Below are 17,110 nucleotides of genomic sequence, written 5' to 3'. Positions count from 1 at the left end.
AATACTTCATGATTTTTCCAGATGTTGTGTAGTTAATATAGTGCAAATGCTACACAGTATATATCATCTAGCTCTCCCAGCAAGGTCTGAGGCAGTCCTGTAACTAGCACACGAATACTTGTGCAGCAAAGCAAAGGAGTGCTTCTGTCAAATGTGATAAAATATGGAAGGAACCTCTAATAGACAACCTTGGGTTCCTGAGATGAACTTCCAAACCTGGCATAGTTATGGAGGAAGGGATTCATTGACGCTTACAGATCCAGGAGAATTTCCATAATGGCAGAAGAAACTAGCCTGCTTTCACAGGTCCAGGCAGACACAGAGAAGCCAAAAGCCACACCATACAGCACACTTCAGGAACTCCAGGCAGAACTAGGCACCTTGCATATCCTTAGACTGGAATCTCAAATCCATCTAAATTATAAAGTGTAATAAAACACTGAATGTATTGGGGGCCATCTATTCAAACTCACACCAATCCTCTGAGCAGTTCATGTCAGGATTGTCTCCTAGTCAGTTTTGCTACTGAACTTATGTTAAAGTTTCCAGTTTTCAGAAATTTGAACATTTCAGAACCACAGGTTGTGGACCTGTCTGTAGATGTGTGTGTGTGTGTGTGTGTGTGTGTGTGTGTGTGTGTGTGTGTGTGTGTCGGGTCACAGTGTGAGAGTGTCTGATAACAGACTGATGTCAGAATGAAGGTTGGGGAACACCAGCTGTGCTGTTGCTGGAGTCTGGAGCCAGAGCTGAGGGGACCATAGCAGCTATGTATTCCAGATATATCCAATCCAAAGCCCTGGGTTTTAGCAAGTAAAACAGAGGGGCAGAAAGGAGAGTGCCAGACTCAGAGGGAAGTCTCTTTGAACCGGGACAAGCCTCCAACTATGCACTGCTCAGTTCTCTCCAAAGCCATAAAGAAGCTTGGACTCTTTTCAGACTTGTCCAGGAAATACTGTGTCCAGTGGCCACTTGCATTTCTGGGTCTCCATGTCACTGAAAGCCAAGTGATTTTTTTATCCCCAGAAGAGCACACAGACTTGGGTGTTTGACCAGTGTGTGAGGTGGCAGTGGAGTGTCTGCAAGGTTCCAGAAAATACCATAAATTTCCTGAGCTTGTGGTTGAAACTGGTCTCTCTGGACCAGCAGTTGACATTTCCCCCTGTGGTGTTACATTCATGTTTTCACGTTTAACATGTCAGACTGAATGAACATTGTGGTCGAAGGATTTAAAAGATTTATAATGGAGTCTTGAAAATTTACTTAAGGAATATGTACTTCCCACTAGCAATAACAAATATTACTACAAATGACCATATTAAATTAAAGTCACTTAGGCATTTCTGATTTGTAGGAAAGTTAAAATTAATCTTACAGCAGTTTCAGTTTCAAAATGAAAACATTGCTTTGCTGACCGCAGATTTCCAGGCTGTTAGTCAACAGTGAATGAAGTCTCCAGTGACTACTTTTTCATTAAGAAACATTAAATTTTCTCTATGTATAGAAAAATAATGTAAGAAGGAAACCCCTAAAAAAATCAACCATACTTGTACCTGGGTAATATTTCTCTCAGGAAAAAAAAAGTTTTAACACCCCCCCAAAAAAAACCCTTTAAGGTTTCTAGTAATAATTGGGTTGTAACTAGTATTATTCTTTAAACTGTGTGAGTGAATACATATTAATATTCCATAATTTAAAAATATTTAAAAACACAAATCAGAGAATTTGTGCATAGAGTGTGGTGTATACACATTTATGTGCTGATGCGGCTCTCCATGGTCTTCCACGGTCACGTGTTCCGCTCCATTGTTCCTCCCGTTCTTACTTGAGCTGAAGTCTCTTGCTGATCCAGGGGCTTGCTTGGTTGTTTGTTGTTTTCCTGAGCTCCTGAAGTACTGAAGTCTCGTGTCCCCTATGGCACTGGGATTACAGCTGCATGTGGCCACGTTCAGCTGTTTATGTGGGTTTTAAGGACCAAAACCCTAGTGGTGTCTCTGCTCTGCTCAGATCCTCATGCTTGCCCAGAAGGTGTTTTTAACTGCTGAGCCAGCTATCTAGCCACAGAATTTGTATTCTTAATGAGCTATATGACTCTTTATAATTTAATCAAGGAAAAAAGAAGCCTTTCTTATCTATTCTTCATCCCTTCCATGATTAGAGCCTGATTCAGAAGCTTTTTCCACATTAGAAATAAGACCATAAAGGGCCAGGGGAGGTGGCACACACCTTTTAATCCCAATACTTGGGAGGCTGTGAGTTTGAGGCCAGTTTGGTACTACAGAGTGAGTTCCAGGTTAAGCTGGGCTACAGTGAAACCTTGCCTTGAAGAGGGCTGAAAAAGGCCATAACGTATACTGGCCAATATTTAACAACTAACTCGCAAAGAGGAAAAGTGTCCTAAATTGTTGTATTTGCCAATTTCTCTGGTATAAGTATTCCCACAATGGCACTTTCAGGCTACCACTGTGATGCCACTGGACACAGGAGCATCCACGGTGTGGTCATTCTAGCTAGCACACAACCTCAAGAACTTAGGTTATAATAAAATGACAGCAGATATTTAAGAACAAATGGGCTTTTGTTTTTTATATACTTGATTGGGCAAAGAAAATTTTTTGTTTTTGTTTTTTTTGAAGAAGAGTTTCACTCTAGTCCAAGCTGACCTGGAATTCACTATGTAGTCTCAGGGTGGCCTTGAACTCAAGGCAATCCTCCTATCTCTGCCTCCCAGGTGCTGGGATTTAAAGGCATGCACCACCACGCCCAGCTCAAAATTTTAACTTTTAATAATAGCTATAGTTATAGCTGGTTTAGAAAAGCCCTGACAACTAAGTGATTGGCTCTTACAAGCCATCAGGGGCTGGACTCAGTGCCCTGTATCAGCTGGTAACAATAGAGACTCAAGTGCATCTAGCTTTATATGGATACTGGAGAATCAAACCTGGGCCAACAGGCTTTTCATGCAGGCATCTTTAACTGCTAAGCCATTTCCCCAGCCCGTGGAATCACAGCTCTGCCTTGCCATATTACCTTCTTTCCTGACTGGAATCTCTAGATGATCACTTAGTGCTGAGAATCTACCCATCTTGTGGCCATCAACAGTGTCGAGGGAAAATCGCTTAAAGCTTTAGAGTTATTAAGTGTCAAATCTCAAGGAGTAGATGGGCTTCAGAGGCCAAGGCAGGAGAATTGACAGTTTGAAACACTATGTCCATCCACCCCTTCCTCACACAGATAATGTCAAAATCAATACAGGGAAGCATGAAGAGGAGCTGGGAGAACTGTGTCAGGGAAACACAACCAACATTAACCTGTGCTCCCATGCAGTAGTGTGGTATCCCATATATGTGTGTCTGTTACTAGGAGTTCATTTGCAGCTCTGTGTCTTGGTGGTTCAAGTTTGCCATGATTTATGGTCATGTGTCCAAGTTCACCACTGCCAATCCTAAGGGAGGGCTGAGGAGGAAAAGGGTTGGCAGCCGTGCCTTATGAACACATTTCATGTTTAATGCTGTTTTTAATTTAAACTCCCCTGTCTCTTCTCCCACAAAACTCCCCTGTCTCCTCTCCCATGTCAAAACTAGGATGCAAGTCATGGAGGTAGGGAAGGGGTGCAGGAGGCTCCTGCCCAAGGGCACCACCAGCAGCCCAGATGATGTTCACACTGCCACTCTGCACCCTGTTAACATGGGTCCCTTGGTCTTGCTTCTAAATAGCTATTAGAAAAATGCAAGCCAAAGACAGATTGCCATCTGTAGCTGGCTCAATCCCCAAGAGTGTGATTGTGGTGGGGAAATGAGTTCTATGGTTGCTTACAGTTGATTTCTCTTTAAGCTATGGAAGAGTGTTTATTTCAAAATGCAAAATTGGGGCTGGAGAGATGGCTTAGCGGTTAAGCGCTTGCCTGTGAAGCCTAAGGACCCCGGTTCGAGACTCGGTTCCCCAGGTCCCAAGTTAGCCAGATGCACAAGGGGGCGCACGCATCTGGAGTTCATTTGCAGTGGCTGGAAGCCCTGGCGCGCCCATTCACTCTCTCTCCCTCTATCTGTCTTTCTCCCTGTGTCTGTCACTCTCAAATAAATAAAAATGAACAAAAAAAATTTTAAAAAATGCAAAATTGTTATTAATACTTTTTAAATTCAGAGAAGATGTGGAGAAGTCTCTGTTCTGGGCCAGAGTTTCTATCTGACACCAGCTACCCACTCTCTGAGCCTGCCCCCACCAACCTCTCCATGGACAGAAGTTCTGCTCACTCAGCTGCTTTTGAGTGAGGTAGAACAGCTAACACACACCACATAATGGTGCTTGATGGAATAATAACAAGTTCTGCATTTTGAGCCACTTACTATGTGACAGGCAGGTCACCACATTCACTCCTCACCCTTTGAAGTAGGTACTGTCATTGGCTCTCCATGTGCAAGTCCTCACCTTAGGCTGGGAATATCCAAAGGACACACCTTGTCAGCAGGCAGCAAAATGTCTGCTCCAGAGGGAAGAGGCTGGGTCAGGGGAGACCTGACCTGAGAGGCCCCACTCCACAGAAATCAAAGCTCCGGTGATTGTGCATAAGCATGCCCCCAGCTGGGTCACAAGACACATGCCTAGTTACAAAGAGCCATTTAGGGCAACCAGTTTCCTATCAAGTGTATATCACAGGTGGTGATTTAACTAACAGAGTTGTCAGTGTTAGTAACACAGCTGACATACCAGTCTAGCAGGTTGCTAGTTAGTCAAAGATCAAATCCTTGTGCAGACAGAGAAAGCTGTGTGTTCATTACCATTCCTTACCTGCTGTTATTGCAGGGTGAATTTCTCTGGATTACCACAGTGCTCTAGCATCTACAATTGAAACTTCATGTTTTCAGATTCGCAATGCTCAAGGAATAATGTTTATGCAGATATTTCAAATTTCTGAGAAACTCCAAACTCTGAAATCCTTCTGGTCCCAAACACTTCAGATAAGAGATATATAACCTGTGTTTTTGTTTCACAGACAATAAAGCTAATGTTTAGAAAGGTTTAGCACCTTGCCTCAGATCACATAGCAAGTCACCCAGCCTGGGGTACCACTCCCCACCCCAGCCTATCCGACTCTGAAACCCATGCTGTTAACTAAAGTGCAAGCTGGACATTTTTTCCTGCCACATGGCATATTTGTATTTATCTTACTGCATGAATAGCCCACCATTGAGGACAATTGGTCTTCCTGGAAGAAGCTGCACGGTTATCCGGTGGTTTTGCCCACTCCTTGGCACATGGCACATCCCAGATGAAGACATGCAGAACTGTACTCATTAGCGGTTCTACTTAGAATAGTAAAAGAAAGCAAGTTCCTTGTTGCTTCTCTGAGCATCTGTATTTTGAGTAGAGGCTTATGAGGAGGGGAAGAATAAGCTTAAGATCTGCAAAAGCCATGTTGCATCTGAGGACGCAGCAGTGCCTGCATTGACTTTGCTTCTTTGCCAACCATCACCATCTTGTGGCACAAAACCCAAGAGCCCAAGGCAAAGCATGTAGCTTTATGACCGTTCAGTTCAAAACATAAACTGACTTCATATATTTGGATCATGTTGCAGGAATCATTCAAGAAGTGAGCCATCCATGTTCCAAATATAGAAGTAGGAATTTAATGGCACTGTAAGAGTATTAGTTTTTGTCATTGGGTGTTTAATTGCCTCTAAGGTTTTACCAGATAGGAGAACTAGCTGTTCAGTTCCCAAACTTCATAATGTACTGAAGAAAACTACTAAGAATTGGTTGGTTGAAATATTATGATTGAGTACAGTGGACTTAATTTATGATAAATTATATTGAACTGGTCAGAACGCATGTGATAGAGAAGATGTGAGAGGCTTGGTAATATACTGGCTCTCCGCCCAGGTGGGCACAGGTGTCTGTTTTATTACCTGAACAATTTCGTATCTCACAGTCACAGTGCTTTCATGACAGTGTTTAAAAATAAAGCTGACAAAGTCTACCTGTCAATGATAGAAAAAATATATACCATTTAGGTAAAAAGCTGCCATTTCACAGGTTATTTTACATCCCCAATACACAGGCTTACAAAATATGAGATTATGCAGGGAGAACATAGCTTGACTATTAATAGCAAAAAAGAAGTATTGGAAGAACACTTGGAAGTTCCCAACATGAACCTAGCAGGGACACATGGCCTTTCCCTTTCTGAATGAGGAACTCAGGACATAATCCAGCCTATGGTGGTGTCTTCTTGTAGTGCTTGGGCAGATGGACACAGCCATTCTAAACCTGCTTACCTAGCTGAGCTTGTCACTGTGCTGGGTAAGACCTGAAATAGCCAAGAAGCTCTTTCAACTCCACATACTAATATGAGTGGGGGAGCAGTGTTCAGGAGGATTAAGTGTGAGGTACTTAGCTTCAGAGAAGGGAAGCACCCGGCTCAGGAGTGGCCAGGGCTCTGAGGATGGGCAGGCTCTCCAAAGGGTGGGAAGAGGAAGTGGACTTTCAAAGAGCAAGGATCTTGGAACAGATAGGTATAGATCTGTTCTGTGTGTTGAGGTTTCCTGGTGGGAAGATAGAATTGCCTAGGGAAGAAATAGGTCCAATTTGGAGGAATCTTAAGCACAAGCTAGAAGGTCACACTTAATTGCAGGGAAAGGCAAGGTTTCATGACACTTGAGATGGGAAGTGACCTGCCACTCAACTCCTTCCCTAGGGCCAAATATCTGTCAAACTCAGCTGACCACCGCAGTCCTCTCCCATGACCCAGACTGTTTACCTGCCTCTGTCATTTCAGATTCATGACGGATGCTGCCCGCCGAGAACAGGAGTCCCTGAAGAAGAAGATTCAGCCGAAACTTTCACTGACCTTGTCCAGCTCCGTGTCTCGAGGGAATGTGTCCACTCCACCACGCCATAGCAGTGGAAGCCTTACTCCCCCTGTGACCCCACCCATCACCCCTTCCTCTTCATTCCGCAGTAGTACTCCAACAGGTGAGCAGCTTAGCTGGAAACCCAGACACATCGCTTTTTTCACCATTTAGTGATCTCTACAGAATGTAATGACCCACTGGTTTATTATTAGAAAAGTGGTTATACATTGTGCATATGTATGTGGCAGTGGTTTTGGAGCCATTTTAAGACTTTATTTATATTGGATATGCCTGAACTGCCATGGTAATGTCTTAGGAGTCTTCCAATCAAGGGAAGGACTAAAAGAACTTAGATTTCTCTGTCTTTGTTATTGATGAAGCCAGTGATGGACACCGGGAACTTCTTTTTCCCATCTCCTTATGTTTGTTAAAAAAATTATTCATTTATTTGCAAGCAGACAGAGCTGTAAGAGAGATAGACAGAGAGAATGGGCATACCAGGGTCTCCAGCCACTGCAGACAGACTCCAGATGCATGCATGTACCACTTGTGCATCTGGCTCCACATGGGCACTGGGAAATCAAACTTAGGTTGTTAGGCTCTGCAGACAAGCACCTTAACCACTGCACCGTCTCTCCAGCCCCGTGCTCCTTATTTTTGCTTACTCTCGAAGTGTTTCATGATGATGGAGAACCAAATCCCAGAATGCCTCCTATGCATCAGAGGCTGAGCTACAGATGAAAGCTCCCTCTCCCCAGTCTTACATCCGGCAGATGATGTTGGCAGTCTCCCAAATGTGGTGGTGACCAAAAATTAAAATGGGAGTCAGAGTTGAAGAACAAAATACCAACTCTTTACTGTGTAAAGCCAAATTGCAGGATAGAGAAATCTGGGGCTCTGACAGTGGGCTTCTTAGTATTTCTTCTTACAGTGTGCTTCTAAGCTAACCCCCGAGTGGGAGCAGTTTATCTAGGGACTCAGCTGAGCATGTGCCACTCTTCAGGGCAAGAGTGTAAAAGGCAGGGGTGGAGTCTGAGAAGGTCCCTCTCTTTGTTCTGTCTGAGAAGCAGGGAGTAGAGTTCCCTTCCACCCTTAGGAACACATATACGTACTAATGAATACAGTGGAGTCATCATAAATAGTGCTGTCTAGAACCCAGTGATACAAGCACCTCCAGAGACACGTTGTCATGGGAAGAATCTTCTGGAAAGACCCAGAGGAACCAGAAGGACAGAGGAGAAGGTAGAAGAGTGTCTTTGGAAAATGAGAAGGAAGGTGTGCTCCACTGGGCACATGGCCCGGGGAGCCTGTCTGTCCTAGCGTGGGCCACACAGGCTAGTGAGGAAGCTGAAGTGGTGGCAGGGCCAGGACATTGTGGGTCTCACTAGAGATTCTGGTCACTTCTATGAGAAAAGATAAGACACTTGGGGTCACACCAGCATCTCCTTCACATTGCCCCCTGTGTAAAATTGTTGTACAAGTTCTAGATTTCCTTTTTCTCTATCACCCATCAAGGGAGTGACCACAGTTGTTAAAGAATACTGATTTCACACACTTCTAAGATAAGGACACCTTAATAAATCTAGGAAGATGCCGGCTTTCACAAAGTTAAATAAGCTTCCTGAATGCAGAGCTTTAATATACACTGCTGTTCCCCAAGGGGAGGACTTGGGAAGTTTCTCACACTGAGTTGCCAGGGGTAAGACACCTTTATGAGGTACTCAGGAGCTCATGGAGCATGGATTCCCTTAGTTCCAGCAGTACTGAAGACTTTGAGGCCAGGATGGAGCTCTTCCTTCACAAATGCTGCTTCCTTCAGTTAGTCACTAATTGCAATAGCTTTACTTTGAAGGTCCCTCAAAGGCTGTAGTCCCCAGCCTGACACTGTTGGGAGGTACTAAGGCCTGGTGAGAGGTTTTAGGTTATAGGATGTGTACCCTCAGGAGCTCCTTTTATTTTATTTTACAAACCTCTGTAGAACACTTACCTGTAAATCTAGGGGAAGGGGGCAGGGCTCTGCAAGCACACGTTAATGCTGCAACCCTCTCGCCTGGGATTCCTACAGTATTTCTTCATGTGGAATATGTGGAGGCAAGCAGCCCCCAACTGGGTGTGTTTCATACCTGAGGTAATGTGGGCTGACTCACATCCAACACCAGATAAACAGGACTGCCCCAATTAGTAGCAGGTACCTTGAACTTCATGAAAAATAAAGACAGTTAAAAGTGAGAGTTTATTATTTTTCATGTAAGACTGTTTGGAAGAAATGGAATCATTTCCTTTCCTTCAGACATAAAGAAATCTTTATGACACCGTGCCTATTTTAGTAATTTCCCACTGAGAGAATTAATTTATGTTGTGGTAAAGATGTATCATTTTCAGTCTGTCAAGATCATTGGTAAGTTATTTGGTGCTTGAAGAACATTCCATGTAAACATGAAAAATTAGCAAGGGAAATGGCCCCTCCTTGTGAAGTTTTGATTGTGTGCATTTCTCAGTTTACAGAATGTTATTTTACCCATAGTTGTGTGATCAGCTTATTTTGCCTGATTAATGTGGTTCCAGTCATTTTCTTTGCCAGGCTATAAATAACAGTCCACATTTCTGTCTTCTAAATTCGTTCTTCCAAGTTCCTTGTACCAGGTGCATTCCTGGGTCAGAAGCAGTGGTCACTTTATAGAATACCTCATCTGTACAATACTCCACAATATACTTTCTTCACCAGACTAAATTGGAGCTCAGCTTCATGCTAGAGCCTTGAGTATTTGTTAGATATTCTTGGAGTCAACACTTGTTTTGCAGTTTCTAGGAAAACCTCTTCTTACTTTTTTGTTTCCTATCTTTAAAAATGAAAGAAAGCAGTCATTTAAGAAAAGCTTTCGGTAGGTTAAGTCATGAGTTGACCCACTTTCTGAATGCTTTAGGTTTTTCAAGCTGCAGTACCTCTGTCATACCTGTAAGACTCTGCCCCTGTCCTGTGAAAGAAAGCAGCCATGTCCCATCCAAAGTAAACACTTTTCAGCCAGGCATGTGGTGCACACCTTTGATCCCAGCTCTCGGGAGGCAGTGGTAGGAGGATTGCCATGAGTTCAAGGCCACCCTGAGACTCCATAGTGAACTCCAGGTCAGCCTGGGCTAGAATGAGACCCTACCTCCATAAACCAAAAAAAAAAAAAAAAAAAAACCTATTCAGAGAATGTAGTCTTTCCAGTGTGTTGAGACAGAGTCTCATGTAGCCCAAGCTGCTTGGCCTAGAACTCACTATGTACCTATAGCTACCTTGAGCTCTGAATCCTCATCTCCTCCATCTCTCAGGTGCTGGGATTACAAGCATTTACCATCACACCTAGCTACCTGAAAATTCTTATTAGACCTTCAGCTATCCCAGTGACTTAACTTGATGCCTACAAACTCAAAATATGAGCACATAAAAAGGGGCTTGTGTACAAACTCAAAATATGAGCACATGGAAAGGGGCTGTGTGGCACTTTCATTCCCACTCCTTCATCTCCTACCCCTCTCCACTGTGCTGGCAATCTGTCATGACTGAAGGACTTACCTGCTGGGTTAGTTTTCTCTAAGGGTGATTTGCTTCCAGATAACTCCCGGTTAAATGTTTACAAGCCAGTTGTTAAACTGGTATCCTGAAATTGGCCAGGATAGAAGTATTTACCAAACACTATTTGATTTTACTTTACCATTATACTTGTAAGTATCCAAGTTATCTGATCTGTCTTAGTTCTTACTTGAAGGAATCATGCTCTGAATTGAATCTGTAAATAAGTCTAAAGAATGACCAAACAGTGGAGTGTTCAGCAGCCACTCACAACAGGGTCATAGATCACTATACAATGGTGAGGGAAGATTTTCATATTAATTATATTGTTAAGTAAAAAAATCAGGGCAGGCAGCACTCGAGTTTCTGACAAGTCTGTAACTGTACCACTCTGTATGTGCCCAATTTCATTTGTTGTAAGAAGCTAAGCAGGTCAGGCTTGGATAGTACTTGGATGGGAGCTACTGCCTAGCCTGCTGAGCTTCTCTTCCTATTGTGTTTTTTGTTTTGTTTTGTTTTGTTTTAGTTTTTTTTTTTTAATGTTTTAGTTATTTGAGAGAGAGAAAGGCAGATACAGAGAATGGGCATGCCAACGCCTCCAGCCACTGCAAATGAACTCCAGATGCATACGCCACCTTGCTCATCTGGCTTTACATGGGTACTGGGGAATTGAACCTAGGTCCTTTGGCTTTGCAGGCAAGTGCTTTGTTACAGTCAGGTTCGCATTGCTGGCAGAAATCACTGGACCAAGAGCAGCTTGTGGGGGAAAAAAGGGTTTATTTTGGCTTACAGACTCAAGGGGAAGCTCCACGATGGCAAGGGAAAACAATGGCATGAGCAGAGGGTAGACATCACCTCCTCGCCAACATCAGGTGGACAACAGGAACAGGAGACTGTGCCAAACACTGGCAAGGAGACACTGGCTATGATACCCATAAGCCCACCTCCAACAATACACTGCCTCCACGAGGAGTTAATTCCCCAAATCTCCATCAGCTGGGAACGTAGCATTCAGAACACCTAAGTGTATGGGGATACCAGAATCAAACCACCACATGCCTTAACCACTAAGTAATCTCTCCGGCCCTGTTTTTTTGTTTTTTTTTTTAATTACCAGATTGCAAAACAGTGTATCCAATCTGATCTCAATTTTGTGTAACCCCCACCCAAAGTTAACCATGGTCATCTTAATACAATAGAAAGATGAAAGTGATTTCTCCTTTCTCTTTTTCATATTTTCTAAAACAAACATATTATTTTTACATACATCGAAAAATTATGCACTTTCTAGCTAAAAGAGTTTAATGGGATTTTTCACTTTCAGATGTTTTAATTGCTATTTTTGGAAGAGGACAGGATCATTCTATAGGCAAGACCTCCTTACTATTGGCATGTCACCAGAAAACAAGTTGTCTTACTTTTCTGTGCCTGTAGTTTATGAAGAAAGTAATTTCATCCCACCCCATGTGTCTATTGAGTCTCTTAAACCAGTGACTTTCAATCAAATGAACATTGAAATCATCCAGGAAAATATTTAACCTCCCTGTGCTTGGGCTTGGCACTGCCCCCACTCCCAGAGAACCCAACTCATTTGGTGAGTGGAATGTGGTTTTGGGAGATATTTAGAACCCTGCTTTTCAGAACCCTCATCGGTGATTCTAACGTAAAAGCCAGAGCAAAGAAAACACTGTAAATGTCCACAAAGGACTCAGGTTCAATTTCCCAGGGCCCACATGAGCCAGATGCACAAAGTGGGGCATGCATCTGGAATTCATTTGTAATGGCTGGATGCCCTGGCACACCCATTCTTTCTCTCTCTCCCTCTGTCTTCCCTCTCTCTGTCTCTTTCTCTTTGTCAAATAAATAAATATAAAATATTTTAAAATGTGGTCCATTTAGTTGCAGTACTTGGGTGCTTCTGACATGGTCCGTGTGTCCAGGCTATCTGGAGAAGGCTCCAGCAGGACTAAACTGATGTTCATGTGAGCCTCTGTGGAGGAGCAATGGCAGGGGCTGGCTGCATTGTTGGTTATAACAGCATTGCACAGTCTCTCCTGGAAAAAAAAAAAAAATATATATATATATATATATAAATAATTTGGCTCACTTTGAGGAAAAAAAAAATCAAGTATTAGACCAGAAAATGATACCCAAGGATCCAATGCTTTCTGTTTTTATTTAGACCAAATGTTAAGGCAAAATTTATGTTTCTGGACTGTTTCATTTTTTTTTTTTCCTCATTCTAACAATTCTTTTTGGGTACTATGGTGGTTTGATTCAGGTGTCCCCCATAAACTCAGGTGTTCTGAATGCTAGGTTCCCAGCTGATGGAGATTTGGGAATTAATACCTCCTGGAGGGAGTGTATTGTTGGGGGCGGGCTTATGGGTGTTATAGCCAGTTTCCCCATGCCATTGTTTGGCACACTCCTGTTGCTATTGTCTACCTAATGTTGGCCAGGGGGTGATGTCCACCCTCTGCTCATGCCATCGTTGTCCCCTGCCAACATGGAGCTTCCCCTCGAGCCTGAAAGCCAAAATAAATCTCTTTTTCCCAGAAGCTGCTCTTGGTTGGGTGATTTCTACCAGCAATGTGAACTTGACTGCAACAGTAAAGTGGTACCGAGGAGTGGGATTGCTGTTAGACACCTGACCGTGTGGCTTTGCCTTTTGGAGCTGATTTTCAAGAGGAATGTGGGAGGATTTGAAACCTTGGCTTAAGAGATAACTTGCAGTGTTGTAAGTACAGCTTGATGGACTATTCTGGTCTGAGCTGCAAGACCTGAATGCAGTAAGAACTATGGACTGTGAGGTTTGGCATATAAGGGTGAGAAAGAGCTTTGCTTGGACTGGGCTAGCAGTTTGTATGAGAAGCTTGCTCTTATGCCCGTGTCCTGAGAAGTTGTACAGGGTTGCTTTGCATAGAAATGAACTTGTGTGAGCAGAGGAATATGGCACAGAAAGAAAAATCTTTGGGTGAACTGTTGCATGTTCAGCTGCAACTTGAGAGATCTGGTCTAGCTGACCTGCGCTGGGGCAACAGGAAGAATGTCAATTCTTTTGAAGGGCTCAAGGAGTGTCCTGTTCTTCAAAGTCTGCTTTATTCCCCCCTGGATTAACAAATTGGCACCCTACCTAGTATAAGAAATGCAGGAAAGAGAGGGTCATTGAGTTTGCAGCACGGTCTTGTGTTTTGGAAATGGCCATGGGCAGTGTGAAGCAGGTTTGCTGGATGCCTGCATAAAGACCCCACGGGGCCATGAGGATGAACCGTGGCTTGCAATGGAGACCCAGTGGAGATGCTGGGACCATGAGATGGCTGCCAAGGAGAGCTGCCGGCCCCGATGAAATTTTCCAGGACTGTGAGTAGCCTAGCTGGAGGGGTGGAATTGGAATGCCAGAGACTTGGTGCTGGTTAGAATTATTGGACTCGGAGATTTGTCACTGGCTAGAGTTGCTGGGCTTAACGCTACAGAGTTTGATGTTTGCCCTGGTTATTTTAAATCTTGTATTGGTTGAATGTTTCTTTACTATGCCCAATGCCATTTTTTGCAGTGTGAATATTCTGTGCCATTATTGGTTTTTTGAGGTTATTTTTTGGTATTATGGCTCAGTTAAAACATCTTGTACTATTGGGATGTATGAACATCATTAGAATTGATAAAACCTATGGGGACTTTTTTTTTTTTTTTTTTTTTTTTTTTTTTTTTTTTCGAGGTAGGGTTTCACTCTAGCTCAGGCTGACCTGGAACTCACTATGTAATCTCAGGGTGGCCTCGAACTCACTGTGATCCTACTACCTCTGCCTCCCAAGTGCTGGGATTAAAGGCATGTGCCACCACGCCCGGCTACTATGGGGACTTTTAAAGTTAGATGAATGCATTTTACATCATGTATGGTTATCAGTTTATGGGGGTCGGGTGGAATGTGGTGGTTTGATTCAGGTGACCCCCATAAACTTAGGTGTTGTGAATACTAGGTTCCCAGCTAATGGATATTTGGGAGTTAATGCCTCCTGGAGGGAGTGTGTTGTTGGGGGCAGGCTTATGGGTCTTATAGCCAGTTTCCCCATGCCAGTATTTGACACACTCTCCTGTTGCTATTGTCCACCTAATGTTGGCCAGGGGTTGATGTCCACCCTCTGCTCATGCCATCATTTTCTCTTGCCATTATGGAGCTTCCCCTTGGGCCAAAATAAATCTTTTTCCCAGAAGCTGCTCTTGGTTGGGTGATTTCTACGAGCAATGCGAACTAGACTGCAACAGGTACTATAATAAATTGTTCAAATGACAAAGATTTTTGAAAACTTCAGGTGTTGCTCATATATAGGGAGTCACTTTTTTTCCCAAGAGTAGGGTCTCACTCTAACCCAAGCTGACCTAGAATTCACTATGTAGTCTCAGGCTGGCCTCAAACTCAAGGCCATCCTCCTACTTCTTCCTCCCAAATGCTGGGGTCAAAGGCCTGCACCACTATGCCCAGTATGACTCGCTTTTTAAAACCTTTTTTTTTTCCCCCTGGTTTTTCAAGGTGGGGTCTCACTCTAGCCCAGGCTGACCAGAAATTCACTCTGTAGTCCCAAGCTGGCCTCAAAATCACAGTGATCCTCCTACCTCTGCCTCCAAAGTACGGGGACTAAAGGCATGCACCACCACACCCAGCTACTTTTCATAAGGTGTCTTGACCATTCCATTACCTTTGTTGTCCTACTAAACCTCCCCTTGTTCCAATTACTCCCTCTTCTATTTTAATATGTTGTTTTTTTAAAACTTATTTATTTGAAAGAGAGAAAGAGGCAGACAGTAGGAGAGAGAGAATGGGCGTACCAGGGCCTCTAGCCATTGTAAATAAACTCCAGATGCATGTACCACCTTGTGCATCTGTCTTACATAGGTCCTAGAGAATTGAACCTGGGTCCTTTGGCTTTGTAGGCAAGTAAGCCATTTCTCCCCAATATGTCTTGTTGTTGTTGTTGCCTTCCTCCATTATCCATGATGGAAAGCTGATGGACCCTGTAGTGTGCAGGTCTCATACAGGTAATGACAGTCACCATGATGTCCAGAAGATAGCATTTCAAAGTACTTTCTCCCCATCTTGTGGTTCCTACAGTCTTTCTGGCCCATCTTCCATGATGTTCTCTGAGCCCTGGAGCGCATGGTAAAGATGTCTCATTTAGTGATGAGAACTCAACAGTCCCTTATTCTAAGTTCTTTGACAAGTTTTGAGTCTTCCCAGTAAACATCACTATCTATAGCAAGTCAGTTTTTAAAAAATTGTTTGCATTTATTTGTTAGAGCGTATGGGTGTGCCAGGGTCTCCTGCTGCTGCAAATAAACTGCCACGTTCTCCACTTTATGCATCTGGCTTTTTGTGGGTACTAGGGAATTGAACTTGGGCCATCAGGCTTTACAAGCAAACACCTTTAACCACTTAACCAACTTCCCAGCACAGCAGAAAGTTGTTTTTTAAATTTTTTAAATTTTTTTAAATTTTGAGTGAGAGACAGAGAGAGGGAGCGAGAGCGAGCGAGCGAGAGAAAGAGAATGGGCACCCAGGACCTTTCAGCCACTGTGAATGAACTCCATACGCATGTGCCCCCTTGTGGCACACATGAGGCACTGAGTGCTTGCATCACTGCATCTGACTACATGGGACCTAGAGATTCACACATGCGTTTAAACCTTGTCAGCAAGTGCCTTAACCGCTAAGCCATATCTCCAAGTCTGCAAGTTGTTTTTTAAAGGAAAGTATTTTTTCCCTGAGGGTGGAAATGGCTCTACAGTACAGACTTATAGGATGAGCTGATAGAATTTGCTAGATGTTTAGAGTGGCAATGAAATGGATTCTTCACCCCATTCCTTTTGACTTTAGGAAACAAAATGAAATTGAGGTTTAAAGGGCAGAAAACTGCCAAGGGAAAGACATAAGGCCTTAGCCAATATACTTCCTAAGCCCACCTGAAAAGGGAAAATGAAATAGAAGGGAGAACCACAGAGAAAGAATACTTACCCTATATTTAATAGTGGGGAATGAGAAATGAAATTGAATTTGTAGTCTACTTACAAATTTCCAAGGCTCTAGTTGGATATTCCTAATAAGTTCTGTATTAAAGAGCTGAATGTCTTGATGGTGCCCAAGAAACATTCTCTAATGTCTTCCTATGGGGAAGTTGGACTGGGTTTCTCATATGAATGCGCTGTCTTGTAAATGGAGAATGAAAAGATAGGGTTGAATCTTGCTGTATTTGTGTGTAGGGGCCCTGCAGACCCTTCCTGGCCCTGTTTGTTTACACAGTACTTGGTTCTAATCCTTATTCTTTCATCTGACTTATTAATTAATTAATTAGTAAAACCTTATTCTGCTGCCACAGCATCTTTTCTTGCCTTTCCCTGCCCCATGCTAGCGATAGAGCGCAGGGCCTCAAGCAGGCTAGGCTTGTACTTCCTGTAGCAATGAGCTACACTCCAAGCCTGTGGTTATGTATCTTTAACCTCTTTTTGCTGCTCAGTGTTGATCAGTGATAATAACAAGGAAAGAGGACTTCATCCAATACCACTTATGAGAGACCTTTTCTGATAAAGCTGTTCTTGACTTGAAGAAAACAATTGACAATCTATAGTAAGGAATGATTGTTTGCTGGTAGCACTTTACCATGCACAAAAGCATCTTCTTTCATCATGATATCTTTTCCTCCTTAACAGTCAATGG

General features: G+C 43.2%; 1 protein-coding gene across 1 annotated transcript in view; it reads left to right on the top strand.

The window, feature by feature from the left end:
• Jazf1 (JAZF zinc finger 1) overlaps positions 1 to 17,110 on the top strand; it is a 336,912-nt gene that overhangs the window by 268,421 nt on the left and 51,381 nt on the right. Inside the window, exon 3 of the mRNA XM_045136032.1 lies at positions 6,773 to 6,969. Within this exon, the coding sequence (XP_044991967.1) occupies positions 6,773 to 6,969 (197 nt within the window). The remainder of the gene's footprint in view (positions 1 to 6,772; positions 6,970 to 17,110) is intronic.

This window comes from Jaculus jaculus, chromosome 16, assembly GCF_020740685.1.
Source record: "Jaculus jaculus isolate mJacJac1 chromosome 16, mJacJac1.mat.Y.cur, whole genome shotgun sequence".
NCBI lineage: Eukaryota > Metazoa > Chordata > Mammalia > Rodentia > Dipodidae > Jaculus > Jaculus jaculus.
Note: the sequence above shows the minus strand (reverse complement) of the source record. Positions and strands in the feature narration are given on the sequence as shown.